Source organism: Clupea harengus, chromosome 19, assembly GCF_900700415.2.
Source record: "Clupea harengus chromosome 19, Ch_v2.0.2, whole genome shotgun sequence".
Classification (NCBI taxonomy): Eukaryota; Metazoa; Chordata; class Actinopteri; order Clupeiformes; family Clupeidae; genus Clupea; species Clupea harengus.
Window position 1 is genome coordinate 24,029,376 of NC_045170.1, and position 20,785 is coordinate 24,050,160.

At 39.5% G+C, this 20,785-nt stretch overlaps 2 protein-coding genes across 2 annotated transcripts; both read left to right on the plus strand.

Annotated features, from left to right (window-relative positions):
* The first annotated feature begins 989 nt into the window (after positions 1-989).
* On the plus strand, positions 990-5,963 carry LOC105889614 (V-set and immunoglobulin domain-containing protein 1). Its single transcript, XM_031586227.1, has 6 exons — positions 990-1,391; positions 2,294-2,501; positions 4,052-4,198; positions 4,400-4,516; positions 4,854-4,998; positions 5,560-5,963. The coding sequence occupies exons 1-6, from the start codon at positions 1,131-1,133 to the stop codon at positions 5,630-5,632; spliced, it is 951 nt and encodes a 316-aa protein (XP_031442087.1). The 5' UTR covers positions 990-1,130; the 3' UTR covers positions 5,633-5,963.
* A 3,832-nt stretch (positions 5,964-9,795) lies between these two features.
* On the plus strand, positions 9,796-20,164 carry mpp1 (membrane palmitoylated protein 1). Its single transcript, XM_012815531.3, has 12 exons — positions 9,796-10,581; positions 14,323-14,448; positions 14,545-14,623; positions 14,856-14,941; positions 16,905-16,973; positions 17,369-17,565; positions 17,980-18,086; positions 18,179-18,259; positions 18,359-18,439; positions 18,895-19,097; positions 19,286-19,357; positions 19,516-20,164. Exons 1-12 carry the CDS (start codon positions 10,459-10,461, stop codon positions 19,690-19,692), a joined length of 1,401 nt encoding a protein of 466 aa, XP_012670985.1. The 5' UTR covers positions 9,796-10,458; the 3' UTR covers positions 19,693-20,164.
* Positions 20,165-20,785: the final 621 nt, after the last annotated feature.

Sequence of the window (20,785 nt, forward strand, 5' to 3'; positions counted from 1 at the left end):
TAACTAACCAGCAACAGTTTCAGGTTACAAAAGAATGAGCCTGTTCTTTTGTGAAATCTTTCTTCTTTGTTTTTTAAAGAGATACAGTAAAACATCATTAAAAAGTCCAGCATGAGTTTTCAGTAACATTCAAATAGATCAAGTCAACCTAGCAAAATTGCTAAAAGAAGCCTACATGTATTTTGTACAACATTAACATCTAGTGGGCCTCAGTCTCATGCATCATGAAATGAAGAGAACCTATTGTAACAAGCAAACTCATGTTAGTTTGTTTACTATCTTATACCTGCCAGTTTATTATTTCTAATAATGTAATGTTCTGATTGAACATGAACATTTATGTTTCAGTCAGTCAACTTGTTCTCTCCTTGGTTGTTCCTTACTTTCGGTGTTTTCATTCAAACAGAAACAGAGCTACATTTTGAACAGCAACGGTTATGAACTCACACCTTCATATTAAGCAAACAAATCCGTGCAAATAGAAACTCCAAGCTGTACCAGTTACTGCCTTGTAATAATGGCATGATGTGTTCTCAGTGGGTGTTTTCCCTCAGGTCCATTAGTGATAAGCAACAGATTACAAAAAAGGTCTGAGTATTGAAACCTAGGCGTCAGGTGTGCTGAAACTCTGGTAGCGAGGGGACAATCAATTGGTTATATTGGTTATATCATTACATATTTTATGAACATGCCAGACTTGGCTAAACTCATTCTCCTGTGCAACATATTAGGTGAGTACGGAAACATTATAATTACGAAACATCTAACAGATGGACACACACAGTCAGGCTTCTCTTTGTGTGGATTGAAAGTCATCTTCAAAGAAACCAATGTAAAATTACATGTGAATTTTCCTGAGGGAACCCTAGAGTTCTGTATCTGACAATATTTCAAAACAACACTTTTCCATGCAAGCACTGTGATCACATAAGAATACATTATTTTGCTTTGTAAATACAGTAATGCTAATACTGAGTGCAATCAGTGTCATTAAATCGTGTAAAGAATTTCAGTAGTGTCTATTGAGTTTTAATGTTTTTATTTTGTATGGCTGAATAGTTACATCAAATGTGTACTTAAGTTGTGCTACCAGTTCGGATTAAAGAGAGTTCAAGTAAAGCGTATCATTTATGAAACATATATGTGTACATGTGTCCAATCTAAATCTATACATTCACTCGTCTAGTAAAAAGGGATCTCAACTCATGTATTCATTTCCCTTCTCAGGCTTTGTTCATTCAATTACTGTGAGCATTCCAGCGCGATCAGTCAATGTTACAGACGGAGGGACTGTGTTTCTTGCTTGTACATTTACTACCACATCCCCAACTACAAACCTTGTTGTCCAGTGGACCTTCGTTGAAAAAAATGGAGTTGGTCACCCTGAACAGGTCAGTTACACAGATCTACAGCCTAATGTGAAGCTTAATCTTTTACATGTGGGGAAAATGTATTTTGCTCTACATAATACTGGGGCCACCTAGGAACATTGTGAGAGCAGTGAGTCATCTCCGCAAAAAGTCCCCTCAACAAGGAAATAAGCAACAATTTAATAATCTGTTTACTGACAGAAGTATAGCAACATAACAGCATTTTATAGATTATATTTATACATGCCCTATATATAAATAAAAAATCATCAACCTCATCAATTGTAATGTTTTCTTATCATCAACTTTTATTATTTATCACTAACGCACCTCCCTTACTACCTCCATTACAAAAGCTTAACTAATACTATTGTATACATTGTATATATTGTACATTGTATACTATTGTAGACAGTATGGGATGATACTGTGAATGCGTTGCTTGGCCATTAGTTACATAGGCCTGGCATCCTGTTTTGAAATAAAATGGATAGTAAGTGTGAGTCATAGCCAATGTCACCTAAATGCACAGTGACAAATGCTATATCCAACTGGAGTAGTTGTTTTTCACACTGGGTATGCTCTCCATGGTCAGAACCCGAGTTTATTTTAAGCGATTCTAGCCTACTATTGTCCTACATCTCAGTGTGATTGCGTCATCAAGAAACGTGCTCAAATTCCATATTAAGAAAAAAGGGGTTTTAAAGAACAGATATACGTAAATGGTTAAATACTTGTTATTAATTATTACAGTTGCTTATTAAATTCCTTATTAAGTTGCTTATTCCTGAATATAATACATATATAAAAGTAGAGACCTGTTATGTTGGTCTGTGTAATATTAACAGAATAATACTGACCAGTTATTTTGTATAATATTAACTGTATCATATTGTAATTCATATCTTTATCTAATTCTTCAGGTTTTCTACTATCAAGGTGGGACAACTGTCATTGGTTCAAAGTTCAAAGAGAGGGTGAAGATGCTCTCTAACCCAGCAGATACAAAGAATGCTTCAATATCCATAGCCAACATGCAGCACGGCGACATAGGGATGTACACCTGTGAAGTGGATAATATTCCTGACATTGAGGGGACAAATGAGAGGACCGTCCTCGTCAATGTTCTGGGTAAATCAAAAAAAGATTTGCTTGAAAGATGACTGCTTGTTACTTTACACAATTTGTGTTAAACATTTTAGCAAATTACATTGTGCTGCTATAATACAGCCAACTGTCAACATCGTGGGCAAATATTGTTAGTTTGCTGCTTTTTGATACATGCAGGCTGACATGTTTGTGATCTACGTGTGTGGGCACATGGGCCAATGGTAACTAAGCTGTTGTGTGGAAGGCAGGTACTTTCCTGTAACTGTAGACCACCAATAAGCCACCTTCGTCATCTCCATCGCTATAGTGACAGCTAATGTCCAAACAGGACACATTCCTCATCTCCAAATACTGCCCTCATGAGGTGTAACCACTTCTGTGAACTCATTATCATCAAAAATGTGCTTTAATAAGCCTTAGTTACACTATCAGGGACTGTAAGTAATTACCTTTCACAACAGATCACGGGGCCAAAACCATTAGCAATGCCCAAGGGTGCTGTGCGTATCTCTGCCATCCTTCAGTCCTGCATTAATATGTCAAATCATATTGCTATGTTCCAAATATACTGAAAATCTTTGAGTTCTATGCTGATTAGGACTTCTCTCCCTGGCAACTGATTTTCCCTCTTAATTTCTGTGTGAAAAAAATGTCTTGCCCGCCACACCTCCCAGGAAGTGTTCTTTCTCCAGTACTGCTGCCACCAGCTCTGATATGATTCAAATCATCAGACACACCCTGATAGCCATGATAAAAGACCAAGTCAGGTTCAACTTCAGGCCAGGTGACCTTTACACAACCTGCTGTCATCCACCTGCCATTCTTCCTCTGCAACTGGAGGACTAAGATCACAATGGCAAGCAAACATCATGGCCCCCCCTCCCTCCTTGTTCATGCTCCACTACTGCCCACATGTATTTAGCTGGTAAACAAGGTAGTACTTAAAATCAGTCATAGGTAGGTTAATCTAATACACAGTTTCCAAAACTCAGGGGTATTTGTCAGAGTCACTAGAGTGCAAAAGTAATTCATTTTAAAATACTAATGACTAAACTAATTATCTATCTGGTGTGCTGGATGGCCTGACACAACTTAGCGAAGTAAACCAATCTGCTGAACAGCGACACAAGCAGGCTGTTTGTCTAGTAAATATGAAACCCACCAGGTACTACCACAATCTCGTACATGCTCCATCGAGCTCCCCTTGCTTGTCCAGCTATAAAACTGGTGACCGGACACGATAGACCGACCTTCAATGATAACAACAGAGACAATCAGCTGTGACTTGTGATTTGCTCTCCTCTACCATTCCTGCATGTCTCCATAGAAAATGAGTAGAAGACATAACATTGCTTAGCTTGCATGTATATTCACCGTTGGGGAACTGTTGCTGTGATACAAGGTCAATCTAAACTGTCAACATTCTTGGAACAGAAAAACTTTTCTCTCATCCTAAAATGTCACAGTAATCCAGTGAACTGAGGAACTCTCTATGTGAAACAGGGTCTAGATAGATGATGAATGTCTTTGAATGTTTGAATGTTTTCTTTTTTTCTAACATAACTATCCAGTGAAGCCTTCAGATCCTTACTGTGGCCAGCATGGAGATGTAGAAGCTGGTCATCGCGTCACGCTCACCTGCCATAGTGTAAAGGGAAATCCAGCTCCTACCTACACCTGGAAACATCTGGAGCATGGCAAAACTCTTGGTGTTCAAGGTCACCATACTCTGCCTCTCTGTTTGTTAAATATGATAATAGATATAACATCATATTATTTTATAAGTCTATTCTATTCTGTCAGTCTACTGCATGAAGCTAGCATTTGTTAATGATCCTAGAATACTTGACAATTACGATAACTCAAATTTTGTAGATCATTGCTTGAAACAGTATCTTCTTCTATAATCTATTCAACAGATATTAAGACAGGGACCATGGTTATCCAGAACATCACCGAGGTTCAGTTTGGAGAGTACCAGTGTGTGGCATCTAATGGTGTCGGTTCATCTACCTGCATGATCGACCTGAGTGAAGGTAAATGAGCACAGAAAACCATATGTCTGACAAAAGCAAATGTGTGGCCATATTTAAAATGGCACATCTAACCGATATATATACACACAGCCAAAACACAAATAATATGTGAAGATATATCTTCAAAAAAATTATTTTTCCATGGCCACTGTATAACTAAATACTGGATTGTATTTCATATACATTTGTCATTTACCAAAAAGCTTGCAATATTAACCTGGACTACTCTTGTATTAGTTTTTGTATGTAATTTAAATTGCATGAAGCATATAGTTAAGTTTACTTCAAAAATGTAACATTTGGAAAGTAATTCCTCCCAAATTCCTCATGTTAACAGAAGTTCACGGGGGAGTCATCGCTGGGGCCATCATCGGAGCACTGTTATGCTGTGGTGTCATCGTCCTCTTGGTCTGGTTCCTCACCCACCAAATGAAGAAGCAAAAAATGAAAGTGACCAAGACTAAAACCGCCAGCGAGATGCAGTGAGTTCTAAAACATCCTTGACATGCTTGCCATTTATTCTGAAGAGAAAAGTGACCCTTTCATAGTGTAACGCTACGCTGCAGGCGAATCCCTATATTGTCAAGCTAGCCTCTTTACTCCAAAAACATTTGCATAGCCATATAGCAACTGACTTTGGAACTGATCCAGTCCTTCTCTGATATGACAACCCCTGTGTTTCCCCAAAAACTCTACTGTGAAGTGACTGAGACGCTATGATTTTAAATGCTCTTTTTTAGTTAAGTTGGTAGGATTGTAAATGCTCTTTTAGTTAACCCGGTATGATTTTAAATGCTCTTTTAGTTAAGCTGGTATGATTTAAATGCTCTTTTAGTTAAGCTGGTATGATTGAAATACTCTTTTTTTAGTTAAGTTAGTCGTAGTGCAGATCTGGACCAGATTCATCTCAGTGTCAGCTGCTATCTGACCTGTTTTACACAATTAAGAATAAATACATATTCTCTTTTTTAGGAAAATAATTCTTATCTGATATAGTTTCCTTTGGATTGGCAGTTAAATTTGTCTTTCGATTGCAATTTCAGGCCTATGAAAGCAAGCACACACCTGGCATCACAGGAAGCAAAAGGGGAAGAGGACGAGCACCCAGCTGTGTAGGAATATACCCTCAGTACTACAAACACCTACTTTATTTGTCATCAAATTGAATGTTTTTTTACTGTGTTCTGTGGGATGTTTATGTAACTAAAATAAAATTTCAATAAAGAATGTAATTCAGAATTGAGAAGTACAGCATGTCTGAAAGTTTGTATTATTTCTTTTCTGTATGGACAGAAAAATGTACCAGTAAAATATAAGTACAAGGAACATCAAGTCATGCAAAGTCTTTCCATTGAATGACTGTTTCTGTGCAGTGGCAATGCTGTATTCATTATGGGTGAATATTGCCTCTTATAGTTCTTTCTAGACAATTAAAGGAATAAATAATTGTCTTTGTTTTCTTACATTAAAGTAGTGAAGGGTAATACAGATATTAAATGTCTTTTTTATGACAGACGTTAGTGTGAAACTGATTTTTTTATTATTATTATTCAATACTTCCCTCTATCATTTTCTGTGGTTAATGTTCTGCATTGTAGTTAGTATGTCCATTTTTGAACTGGTTATGACATGGCGTAAGTAGGCTATTGACTGTGAATGAAGTTGCTATTTCAGAGGTGGAGAAATTTGAGAAAGTCATGAATAAGGCAATTAGGAAATGGCTTAAGGTGCCATGTTCTCTTCGTACAGAAAGTTTGTATGGATAGGGATTATTGGGGTTACCAATGACCATCTTGGTGGAGTAGTTCAGATGTGCTAAGACCAGCATGGAGATGACTCACAGTCTGAGGATCAAACGGTAAAGACAGGGAGGAAGAGGAATCCATGAGCAGCGGTTTAACGTGCAAAAGGCACATTACAGCATAGGGATATCACTGGGCAGGTACAGAGTGGAACAGAAGGGTTTGGGCTAGGTGACAGTTGGAAAGCATGGGGTACGTTGCTGGAGAGGAGGCAGAGGGTAACTAGCTTTGTTCGCGAGCAAAAAGGACGAGCAGCAGCTTCTCAAGCAAAGCAAGGGCAATGGATGAACTGGTATGATGGTGGTGAGACGAGGAAGATCAGCTGGAGAGAACTTTGGGCTATGGACACTAACCACAATAAAGTCATTGTTTGAGCCACTTATGATGTCCTCCCAACTCCACAAAAGCTGCAAGTTGTGTTTGGGTGTTGGCTTATTAAAACATATTTTGTCTGGATGTAAAACTAGCCTGACCCAGGGTCGCTACACGTGGAGACATAATCAGGTTTTAAAATCATTTCGGTGTCTGTTTGAGAATAAACGAGCCAGTTAATGACACGGACAATAGAATTTATTTTGTGCAATGTGGGCAGAAAATGTACACCAGACATGTACAAACAGGACTGGCAAATCGGGCAAAGTGCGGTATTCAAGATTGCTAGCTGGTAGGTAGACCATTTTCAAAAATGTCCAACAAAGTTCCAAAATGCATTATTGTGACTGCTATGACACCAGATATGGTGTTGTATTCAGGAGTGTGAGCACATTGTTTGCTTTAAGATTAGTGATAGTGATTGAGGAAGTTTAAGTATGCGGTGGAAGCAAAGCAACGAGGTTGGCAAGCACACACAAGACCAGTGGAGATAGGTGTCAAAGGCTTTGTAACCAAATCAACCACAACATCTCAAAGGAGCTCTAAATGAATTGTCTGAGGGTGCTGAAAAAGCGAGCCAGTGGTTGTGGCTGAGGTGCTTGCTGATTACTTGAGGTCGTGAATTAACCTGAACTAAAACTAGGGTTAGCCCAGTGAAATCCTCACGAAGGCAGCTTTGTTGTCGTTGTTGTTGTTGTTGTTGTTGTTGTTGTTGTTGTTGTATCTTCCTGCTCAGGTTCTATGGTTGGGAAGTCATGTTGTTGTGTTTAGCACTTTTGGGCTACAGACAGATCATGCTGTACAGTGAAGGAGGGCCGGGTGCAAAATGTGGCACGTGTTGCTGCAGTCTCCAGCCAGCTGTACATTGTTGTTGCATCTATGGTTGGGCTGTGTATTGTTTAGATTGCCGGCTGGGGGATTGCATGTGACAGTGAGAGGATTGGCCGATGTGGGAAGTCCCCAACCAATAGCACAAGGAATGTATCATCTTTTCCTGTGTAGAAATAAAATAAAATGATCATGTGAATTCCAATACTAGCCTGTTGTGATGTATTAATCATGTGTGTAACAGCTGCTATGAGATTGGGTGAGAATCAGGAGTTTGCTGTGTTGATAGCTGGTGGAATAGCTGACTCCAGAGGATTAATGGAAGTTTCAAGAGAATTGACATGTATTCATTTTAGATAGCTATCATGTCAGAAAAGGAACTTTTAGGCTACTCTGCACTCTGTTCTTAGCACTTCCAGTACACACAAACATTGTACAATTCTGGAAAACATTTGATAAGATCCTATCAGCTATAGTAAAATTACTTTTTGTATAAGTTGACAATAAAGGTCCATCAGCACCGCAACGATAACTATAACAATAACTGTAAATACTATAGTTTTGAATATAGTATTATATAACAATGGCAACGTCCACACTACACACTATAACAGTAACGACATGAAGAACAATATCATTGGGTATCACTTTCGGAGCAATTGTGTAAACGATACCAAACTGAGAGACAATCAGAATCCATCCCATTTTCAAGGCACCACATTATAACATGAGAGGTTATCCCTATAGTTGGTCAGTGTGGCGCTCATATTGTTATAGTTACAGTTTCCATTATAATTATTGTGACAGTGTGGACAGCCCTTATGACTTGCAGAGAATAACTTTTCTGAATAAAACAGAATCCAGCCAAATTAAAAGGAAAAAGAATAATTTCTGTGTCTGTGTATTCAGTTGTTTTGGTCAGAAGCATAATGTCCGTCTGTCAAACTCACATGTTCACTGTGTAGCCTACAGGCTGGCTTCAAGCAACTGAGACCTTGTCTGACATCATATATGCAAATAAGGCTCCTTGCTCTCTTCAAAAACAAACTTCGGAATTCATGCCCTTTTGCCTACATATCATGCAGGCTACTAGTCTTAAAAGTTTATGAGAGCAAGTGTGTGATTAGTGTCTCACTTAAAGACACTGTTAATGACACCTTTTCTTTGTTTATTTCCACACTATACCCCAAATTAGGAAAGGTGCTAACTTTTCATGTGGTAGTCTAAAGACTGGATGATCGATAACACTGCCATTTCCTGGTTGCATGAAAGTTACTTATTAATGTGTTTGTGTAAAGTGAACACACCTACACCAGTCTTCTCTTAGCGTTTGCAGTGATGGAGTCAACTTGGGTAAAAGATTCAGAACTGTACATACTGTGACAACAACTGTAAAAAGAGCAATATACATTGTGATGAATTTTAGTGAATATGTAGTATAGTAACTCTATACTGTCAAAGCATCTCTTTGTATCTCTATAGCCAAAGACATAAAATCGTACATATAATCTACAAATATGAAAGACATCCTGTAGTCACCACCTCCACCGGTATATCCTTTGTGCAGTAAATGGTTCAGAGCAACCAATCAATGAGTAATCGGGGAATCTATCTATTGCTATATCTCAGAAATTTTAATAGTTGGAACTCACCTCTGTTACACATGATTTATAACAATTACTTTTTATCACCCCATAATGAAACCCATCTGTTCTTTGTTTCACCTTCTCTCTGCTAAAATGATAGGTGCAAGACAGATGGTGATACTGGATTACCCCTTTGTGAAACTGTCATGCTCACGATTGTTGTTATTGTATGTGTATGTAGTTATTATAATAAGTTAAGAACAATAGCTTGACATTTATGTTGTGACACCCCACAAGATCAAATCTAGATAGAGGCCATGTTTTAAACTAGTCTGCTTACAACTGGAAACATGGTTGCCAAATAGTGCATAGAAACAGAGGTGAATTTTAGGTGAATTTCAAATGAAGAATTCAGTACACTTGCAGACCTACACAGATTCAGTGGTTGGTTACAATATATGCTACCACGTTACGTGACATTAAAGGCACGCTAAGGATTTTGTGTTCCCCAGCAACACTTGTCAACAAGTGTGTATGGAGTGTTTTGAAGACGTTTTCATAACAGATCTGGTTTTCACTTGTCACATCGCCCTGAGCGACCAATGGCACATCGGCAACACGAAGGGGGCGTTTTTTGACAACATCAAAACATCTCCAAAGATTTTACATAGGCGAACATCTCTGTTGACTTGCAGGAGCGGCAACCACTAGAGGACGCTGAAAAAGAGAACTATATTCTTGTAGCCTATTAATTAAGCTCTCGACAAGGATTATTTGTTAATATCCACTCGTTCCCACAATATTTGACAGCCATATTAAGGTCTTTTGAATGAGTAACAGTGTGGCTGTCATTTTGATGTTGGCAAGTTTATTTAGCTGAAGAACTTATTTTGTGCTGCATTGTCAAGAAAATATTTTATGGATCAACATTGGCATGAGCCAGCGTTTACCCATTATTTTGAATTTAGTGCCAATGAAATTTCAGATAGCTCCTTGCAATCTATAGCCTATATCCTGCAGTTAACACGGCAGGCGTTGGGATATTTGATTGCCTGTATTCTTGTTTGTTGTCTTCGATGAATTGCTCAAACACGGAGTACTGAGTATAGGCTACGCGTTGAAGACTCTCCCCGCCTCCAACGGAAGGTTATTTGCTTTGTCAGCTCATGACTAACGTTACCACTAGGAACCTTGTGCGTCAGATAGATCTCGCACTTTAACCGGTGAAGGAACCCTTTTATCGCTGCCTTTTATCGCTCCTTTGCACCAACCAGACAACACTGTTCCAGTGTCCTTCGGACTTTGAGCAAGGGCGTCTTGGGTTCTGTGCCCCCTCCCTCTCTAAGCGTTGAAGATGACATTAAAGTCCAACAAAAATGAACCAGCTGTCATATTCGAGCAAGTACACAGCGTTCGAACAGCTCTGTCTGATCTGTATCTAGAACAACTGCTTCATAATAAACCACGGACAGATAAGGTAAGGTGTTTATCAGATATGTCTTGTGTGAGTATTCCTGTGTGTAATACATTTTCCTGTGCATTTGGATGTCGATTATTTGTGCATTGTTTACGAAGGACAGCTGCAAATCTGATATAGCATAACATTGAATACTTCCGCTACTTCTGTTTTGAAATCCGAGAGGCTATGCTCTGGCCACCGCTGGTATTGCCTGGATAGATCTGCCTTCTGTAGAGCAGTGAAGCACGAGATATAACGTAGCCTAACATGAGCGCTAATTGTATGTATTTATGGGGCAGTAGCTAAGAGTTGTTATCCTGTTTCCTTATACAGGCTACCGTCAAATCCGTTGAGGTGCAAAACTATTTCAAAACAATGCTCATTAACATTAGCCTCAAGGAAAACAGCTCAGAACAGACCTTTTAGAACCAAGCCATTTTGCATTTGCCGTTGCGGGCATCACATAGTGTTCTCGTCGGATCCTGCCGGTAAAAACATAGCCTATTTTATGAGTAGCCTAGCCATGGCTAAGTATCTCTCACTTGGACACAGATCAATAGCCTTTGCGTGCGGGTCGCTACCTGTCAACATCCTGTATGTATCCATAAAGATAGAGTCTAGAGTCCCTCCAAAATGTAGCAAGCCAAGTCTGAGCAATTTTGACAAGACTTAGCTTTATGGAGATGGTTGTTTCACTTTTCACTGAACAACATCTGTAGCCTATAGTGTTGATGTAGACCCTGCCTTTGATTGAGTGCTTTTGCATCATAGTGGAATTACATTTCTTATTTCTGAATACATGAATGATGTAGTCCTAAGGGTCCTACACACAGAAACACACACACACACACACACACACACACACACTCGTTCACTCACTCATAGACAACAATTATCGGGTAGGCCTAACACAATTCAAATCAGTTCACCAGTATAATTCTGAAATAATTCAGTAAAGCAGATAGAAAACCAAATGAATCTAAGATTTTGCCACTTTGGAGTCCTTCCCTTGTCAGAGTGCTGTGGCTCTTTGGATCAGTCCTGCCCAGATAGCAAGCACGTGGGCTGTAGGTAGATCCACCGGTAGTTTAATTGGCCGTGGATATTAAGAAAATAACATAAAATGTTGGCAATTCCTGGAATTTCTAAATCATATCCCTGGCACAGTCTATTTAAAATATCCACCACTAAACAGAAGTAGTTCATGATACTAGAAAGCTGTCAAGGTGAAAAATGAACGGAGTATAAATGAATAAATTGATAAATAAAGAAGTGTAGAAGTAATGAGTATAAATGAATATACATTTCTGTGGCAAAACGGTGGGCCATTTGTCTGTCCCTCACCAGTAAAATCGATGTGATAAAAGGCCAGCGGTCAGCCAGCACTACCCCCAGTCGAGCAGCAGTGGCCCACTGGCCTTTCGCTATCTGGGTGGTTTACTGCACTGGCACTGATAGCAAAGCTCAGGTGTGTCCCTGAGACATCTGTTCTCACAAAGTTATTGGATCGTAAAGACAGTGTTAATGAAGCATCTTACATCTAAAGCATTTGTTTCTCCAACTTGCCCAGTCCCAAAATTAATTTCTTCGGGCAGTGGCAATCTAGCTGCCCTAATAAGCTAGCTGCCCTTTTCACTGCCTTTTACACGACATGAGACAGCCATGGCAGTTTTCAAAAAGAGTTACAGCCCACAGTAAAAGACCTAGTTTTGTCTTCCTTCTGTGAATATGCTTTAGAAATGGTGCAAAGACAGATGCTTTCAAGTCTATTCATGAAAACCTTTCCATGATGGCAAAACTCTTAGCTGATACTGATTAAGGCTACATCAAATGTTGCTTTGGGGGTTAGTCTAGATAAATGAACACTGACAGCGTTTAAAAGGGGTACTGCAGTCCAAATTCAAAATATTGGAGAGAGTTGTCTCCCCCTGGCCCCTCCTCCCCAGACTGGAAGCTGATGCAGTTTGCCAGGTTGAGGACACTAAACCTACAGGGATGAGCGTAAGACGAGCGCAACGTGTCATTATGACAATGGCAGGCGATGACGAGGCCTACACTGTTGATCACATTCTACGTTAGACGTCAGAGTATACCCAACCTAAAAAAGCCTTGGCATCCTTGTAAAAAGCTCCATGACCAGAGACATCGTAAAACGTGAGTAAATGCTGGAAATACATTCGAAAGTTGGAGACATTTCCAATATTTACTCACGTTTTACGATGTCACGGTCATGGAGCTTTTTTACAAGGATGCCAAGGCTTTTTAGGTTGGGTAGACTCTTAACGTCTAACGTAGAATCTCCATTGATCCAGTTTGCTTGCTTCCATGGCTGCAGCACACTGTTTGCCAGCCAATTTGTTTCATATCTGGCAACCCGGGGTGTAGAAATGGTGGGAAATATCACACAGGCCAAAACACACAAAAAACATTCCGTTCCGTAATGGAAATTTCCATGGACAACATACTAGCTGTAGCATTATTGTAGGAGAAAGAGTATTTCAACTTAGCATGTTTTCTTAATCTCTGATGACATGTCGTGGTCATTTTATGATTTACTACAGTAAAAATATGATATATTGTTCCTTTAATGGTTTCCACACTTTAGTCATGAGATTCCTGCTGTCTCTGCACTCTCTTGTAGAAAGTGGGCACCATCATCTGGTGCTGTAGGTACAGTCATGGGAATTCCAAACATGTTTAATTTAAAGTTTAGTCCTTAAGTCCTTATTAGTGCCCATCCAGGGACGAAGTGCAAATGAACTGAAACGTCTGAGATAGCGGAGCTGCCAAGGAATCAAAAACCCTAATAGGCAGTGGAACAAATGGGTGGATCCTGTCGAGAAACAAAAAAAGTTATGGGGACAAATCACAAGGAGGCAAGTGCTCTGTTTGGGGACAACACACATGACCAATGTGGGTCCCAGGTTGAGACAAACCCCTAGAAGCTGCATGTCATTATATATGTAGCAAACTTTAGAGTTTATTTGAAATAATGCACTGTTTTGTATTGAACTTGTCATGAGATGACAAGGTTTGATACTTCTTGGTCAAAGGGGCCCGGATGACTTTCTATCATGCAGTCTAGCTCCAACACTGACACTTTAAAGCCAAGGAAATTCTTTTTACTATGTATTTTAGTTATAAAATGAGCCATAAATCAATCAGCACATTGTAAGCATTTATACACATTCATTCATGAACACTTAAATAATCACATCAACAACGGCAGTCTAGAAGAGGCAAGTTATAGGGTGGGCCATGTATTTAGCCATTGTATTGCTATGGGGAAATTCTTTCTTTCCCCATGGGTTTAAAAAGCAAGACATTTCAAGATAAATGTGTGGATGAGTTAGAACAAGTTTACATCGTGTCCCTTGTCAGGGAACTTTGTGTTACTAACTTACTTACTGACTCAGGAAATCTTAGATTAGATTTACTGACTCAGTAGTGGAAAAAAACCTTTTTGCCAACTGTGATGTTATCTACTAAAATGAGTGCTCAGTAATGCGTTTCAGCTTATCTTAACACTTTTCAGCGTTCTTGTTCTCGTTTATTAACTTGAGGAAACCAGCTGGCTCTCAGCCCATTTCTGTGACTACTTCCTCTGTTCATGTGACTGACCAAGTCGCTGACTTGCTTTTTTGGTGAGGATGAAAGCAGACTGGTCTAGTGTCAAAGAGGATTTTTAGTGGCACGCAAGTGTATATTTCATGTAATTTTGCGAGTCAGCAGTAATGACCCTCATATGGTGTTTTGCAGGCTACCATGCTGGCCCATGAGGACAAAGGCCAGGCGGTGTGCTCTAATGGCAGTGCTGCACATCACAATGGCAAAGACATGAACCCACGTGAAGTGGCTTTTGAAAAGAACCCCTCTGAGCCAATGGTATGGACAACACACAAAATCAACTATAGATATGTCTCATTGGCATGTTGGGTTTGAAGTGAAATCATATGATTTTGTTTTAAATTGTCCCCTTAGGGAGTGACTCTAAAGTTAAATGCGAAGCAGAAATGTACAGTCGCAAGAATATTACATGGTGGAATGATACACAGACAAGGTAAGGATATCACTATCTAGCTATTTTACTGCTAAGAGAAAATAACTCAAATTGTTGTTATGCTGGAGTCTTTCTCAAGTGAATGTCTTTTATTTGTTATTTTATCAGTTATCTATAATCTGTCATCTTATTAAATCAGAAAATGAATATATTCATCTGAGACTAACACATTTACAATGATGTCTTGTTTTAACAATGATAAAGTTCAGGATTATGTTTTACTTTTCTACAGGGTCGCTACACGAAGGTGATGAAATAGCTGAGATAAATGGACAGAGCGTAGACAACCAGTCTGTGGATCAGCTGCAGAAGATTCTGGTATGCCCTCTGGCTCTGTTCAGTTGATGGATCTTGAGTGCAGTCTTAGGCCATCTGTCTCATCTCTTAAACTAAAGTTCTTAACAGCTGCTATGATCTCAGTTTGTCTACATATTCAGTGATAATGCCTAATATTATGCAACAAATATGTTTAGTTTCACTTCAGAATCTTAAGACCTCTCTCATAGCCACACATGTGCATTATGACATGTTTAAAACCATGGTTCCAAAATCAGAATACCGGATCAAAAATGAAGAAAAATGAGACCTAACCTAAATATTGCTTACTCCATTTGTTTTGCATACCTCTTTATTTAAACTTGTGCTAAATGCATCTTGTGGTCTCACAGAGCCAGACTACAGCTATATTATGCATGAAGACATCCATTAGGGGAATTTGGTCTAAATATGAGTGGGACTGTGGGAGTATGTTGAAAACATACATGAGCAATCCAATTCCCCATTGAAGAAGATCCCAAAGCAGTCGTGCAGATTCAAACAGAAACAAGTTCAAGCCAGTTCTGTTAGCATTCATTCACTACAATTCCATATCAAAATTTGAATAGGCGTGATTTTCTTATTGGGCCAAATCCGGGCGAGCTAGTGTGTGCCAAGGCAAGTTGTGTTTTCACTGTCACTTCCCGGGCTTGATCGTGCCTCCTCTGGGCTAGCGGCCAGGGGCTTTTGGCCCGTCGATTACCCTTGGGGCAAGCAGGGCTAACTGGTGCTTGAGGTGGTGTCAAGTGAACGGCGGGGTTAGCAGAGTGCTGGTATCCGCCAAATACCATGTCTCTGTACTCTGTACCAATAGCATACCAAGGTACGAGTACAATAAAAGGAAAAAAATCTGATTTCTACGATTTCAGGTAGCAACCAAACTGCATGTCAGAACAGAGAATTATCTTAGACTAGAAATCAACTGGCTTAAAAAATAGCTATCATACCTACTGTTTGACTATCCAATGAACTTACTGAGCTGTCAGCAAAGCCTTTGGTAATTCTGAAAGGAAAGAGAGGAATGATAGATGGCAGCAGTCAAGGAGTATTTCGTTATTCACAAAAATAAATCAGGTTGGCAGACAGAACTCTGCTGTATGAGTTTATTTGGAGTCGGCAGAAAGTCAGATATTTTTAAAACCAGCGACTTAAACATATTAAGAGCGTCATCGTAAACAAGAACATGGATTTTGCTTTCATTATGTGATAGGTGTGTAGTTTGTTCTGTACATTTAGCCTTGATTTTTCCTAATAATTGTTCGAGCCAAATAGTTTACTAATCATACCTACACAGCTTTCTTAATATATAAGATTATTTTGTGTTTTTCACACATAATTAGCATCACCTCATCTAGTTGCTCACAGTTGGTGTAACTGAGTTGTCATTAGTAATATGCTGCTATACCAAAGGGTGGGGTCGTCAGGCTGTAGCATTTCATCGTGGTTGCAAATTGCCTTGCCTTGATGGCCTTGAAATATTTTTTAGGGGCCCCTTTGAGTAAGTGTGGCCCCTGGGCCTTTAGTGTTCTTACTCCGGCCCTGGTGCCAATGTTGTCTGACTCTGCCAAATGATGCCTCAAGTAATGGTCCAACACACACGTGATTTGACAGATAAGAAGATAAACTACTACAGTGTTACAGGTCTGAAGGTCAATGAGAGTTTCATTTTGATTTCGGTGGAGTTCTGTGCGCTAGGCCATGAACTGCTAATCTTGAAGAATTCTGCAACTGTACCCTAATGGTTATGCTTTATCTTTATTACTAATACCTTTTCTGGAAAGGTCAATATGGCAGTTTCACAAGTGCTGTGTGGTAGAGGGATTATTTGTTGAACAGCAACAAAGTAAGTTAAAAATTGATATGAATGACAAAAAGATGGATTGTTTTTGAAACATTTGAAAAGACTTTCATGGCCATATTTGAAATGAACCAAGACTGATTTGATGTTATTGCTATGTTTTTGCAGAAAGACACAAATGGAGTTGTCAAACTTAAGGTCATCCCAAAACAGCAGAGCCGCTCTCTTCCCTGTGAGGTAAGATAATGAAAAGAGACAAGTCAGCACCCTTCACGGATATTGGCACTGTGTAAATATTAGCAAAAATGGGCATCCTCATCTGAACCTTTGAAGGATGTCAAGGGACAAAATGACATTCATTAAATAAATAATTGAAGAAATAATTTAAATTCCCATTAATGTTTCAGTATTTTACTTCACCAGTGACAGGAAGCAATTTTTTTTTTAAATGAATCTTTCAGTGTGGCTGGTATTTTATACATTAGGTAGATAATCATAGCCTTTCATAAAAAGTTTGTTCACATTTTCCTTTTCTTTTTAAATCTTGTATTGTCCCACCATTTCTACTAGGGCTAGATCTTATGGCCTAGTGCCACTTGGAATATAAGTAACTTGGATTATTCCCTCCACAGATGTTCATGCGGGCTCAGTTTGATTATAACCCTGCTGAGGATGACCTCATTCCATGCAAGGAGGCGGGACTGAAGTTCAGCACTGGCGATATCATCCAGATTATAGAGAAGAAGGACCCAAACTGGTGGCAAGGCAGGGTGGACAGCTCGGCTGCTGACTTCGCAGGGCTCATCCCTTCCCCTGAGCTGCAAGAATGGTACTTACCTACATACTTACTTAATGACCATTCTATTAATGAAAAGCAGTTTCACTGTTCTCATCTTTAGACTGTTCTGTATAAAGGAATGGGCTCAAATTCTTCCAAGCCGATGTGCACGACTGATCAACAGTTGCCAGAAATGTTTAGTTTGTTCAGTTATTGCTGCACAAGGGGGTCACACTAGACACTCAAAGCAAAGGTTCACATACTTTTGCCCCTCACAGATATGTAGTATTGGATCATTCACCTACATTTTTCATCATTCATTTTCCTTAATTGTGTATTGCCAATTTAAATCAGCGAGACAGAGGGTCGGTGAGACAGTGTCAATGAGGCTAATGGATCAGTTGCTGTTAAAATGGCACCGTGTGCTAATCAGATTGCGTTACAAACTATGTGTTTTTTTTGCAGGCGTCTTGCAAGCAAAAGCAAGAAAGCAGGAGACAGCACCCAAAGCTGTAGCCCCTTTGGTAAGAAGAAGAAATGCAAAGACAAGTACTTGGCCAAGCACAGCTCAGGTAAGCCGGCAAGATGACACATCATGCTATTCTAGCCAATGCTGCTTGTGGTGTTTTGGTCACACTGGTCTTACTTTGCTGTTTTGAAACAGTTTTTGACCAGCTTGATGTCTTCTCCTATGAGGAGGTTGTACGTCTCCCAGCATGTACCAGAAAGACTCTTATCCTCATTGGTAAGACCTGTTTCTTTATCTCTCTTTCTTAATCAGTTTTCTAGGGAGAACCATCATCATGACTGCAGGCAACAACCTTCTGCTTGTTCTGTTCTACAGGTGCCCCGGGTGTAGGGCGGAGTCACATCAAAAGTTCGTTGCTGCTAAAATATCCAGAGAAGTTTGCCTATCCAGCCCCGCGTAAGTTCTCATTGTCTCATTAATATGAAAAGCAACGCAATGACAGCAGTTGAATAAGCTGTTGAAGAAGACATTTTTGAAAGCGCAAGGCATTATATACACTTATATGCCCTTGACCCCCAGTCAGGCAGCTGCTAAGGATATCCTCTATGCCTGTTACCTTTCAAGGAAGGCACAATGAAAATTATGCATTTCCTGATAAATTCAATGAGCTTGGTGTGGCAAATTTACACTAAAAATGTCAGCAGTGAGTTGGTCAGTTTGCCTGCTGTATCAATTCAAGATAAATAAATAGAATTAAGTTTATGCTGTTTTTTCTTTTTTAAATAATGATGATGCTGGTATGATATCATAGTAAAGATAATGATGATGGCACGAGAGCAACGAATGAGTTTAGTCATTTTATAAAGTTTTTGGGCTGCAAATTTGACGTTTGCTATCTTTTTTATAAACAGATACAACTCGACCCCAGAAGAAGGATGAGGAGAATGGGAAGGAGTACTTCTTCATCTCGAGTGATGCAATGACCAAGTGTATCGTACAGAATGAGCTCCTTGAATATGGAAGCTTTCAGGGAAATATGTACGGCACCAAAATGGACACCATCAAGAAGATTCATGAACAAGGCAAAACTGCGCTGCTCGATGTGGAACCTCAGGTAGTTTTTATCTGACTTTTATTACACGTCATTACGTTAATAAAAAAAATGAATGACCGCTCCCATTGACATCTAATCGTTTTGGCAAGTAACCGTATAATAACCTGCACGTCAGGGTCCTGGTCAATGCTTGTAAACAAAAGCTGACATGTTATCCTAAATTGAAATGCATTTTCTCTGATACACAGACACTGAAACTTCTGAGAACTCCTGACTTTGCCCCTCTTGTTGTGTTCATTGCACCAACCAATGGAAACCAGGTATGCTCAATTTCTTGTTTCTTCTGTCATAAAAACACATTGCATAAAAACGAGAAGAAAAAAAACCGCACTGTACATTGTCTACGAAATGACTGCAAAACTTGCATGTGACTTCTGACCCGTGTTGTCTTGCCATCTCTCTGCTTTGCATTCCCTAGTCTGACGCTGTGAAAGCTATCCAAAGAGAGTCTGACTCAATCCTGGCCACCTACAAGCCCTTTTGTGACCTGGTTCTGGTGAACAATGACGTGGATGAGAGTGTAAAGGCAGTGGAGGAGGCCATCGAGTCGGCTAGCTCCAACCCGCAGTGGGTGCCCGTGTCCTGGGTGTACTGAGACAACTCGCTGTACCATCCTGTCCAATCAGTGTGTACTGTACAAAAGACGTCTGATCCCATGCCATAAGCCATAACAGAACATTCTTCTGCAGCATTTTTTGGTGATCAAGGCTGTTTATCTTTTAAACCAAACATATACTGTTCAAAGAGATTATATAAAAAATAGTTTAAGAATTCAAAGGGAGATATATAGGGAGGACATATTTATGGTGTATGATGTAGCAATATAAATAGTTTTCTTTTATGTTGTTGGGAGGACCATAATGTTCTTGTTTTGTCTTATTTTTTTAAATGACCACATTTATTGAAGTAGCATAGCCAAAAGGAGGGATATAAACTTGTAGCTACTGTCTATTTCTAAATGCCATTTCTACAGCCAGTCACGTCTTCCCTCGTGGTACCTCCAAACGTGTGTATCCCTATGCTGTAATGGCCTATACGATATTAAACACCTCCCTTGTTATCTAAAACAGGACTCTGACCGGACTCATTGTTCCCTCAACCTACTGTAACACACAACTCAAGTGGCTAAAAATTGCTGGGTACACAGACTCTTGAGTGATTATTATGGGTGGCTTGAGACCTGGTGTGTGTGTGTGTGTGTGTGTGTGTGTGTGTGTGTGTGTGTGTGTGTGTGTGTGTGTGTGTGTGTGTGTGTGTGTGTGTGTGTGTGTGTGTGTGTGTGTGTGTGTGTGTATGAGTCTATTTGTTTTGTGGTTTTGTGTTACAGCTTCCCTTAATGCCTCATATTTTTCCTCAGCTAAACTGAAATGCAAAATTAATATAATCTATTAACCGGCTCGTTAATTGTTAATGTCATGTTATTGCTCAATTAACATCTATAGGACTAAAATCCCCAAATCTCTTTGACTCCATCACCATATACACATATTTAATTCATATGGGTTTATGCATTTGGCATATACATTTATCCACAGAAATGTATAGAAGGGGTAGAGTATAGCTAAATCAAACAGCTGCTCTGGGAGAAAACATTGGTTTTATAATTTAGTTGAGCTGTAATAACCTGTCAGTCTCACGTGTCTGACAGCTGTCAGGAGAGGAATTGCAAAGTCAGAAGTTCAAAAAGT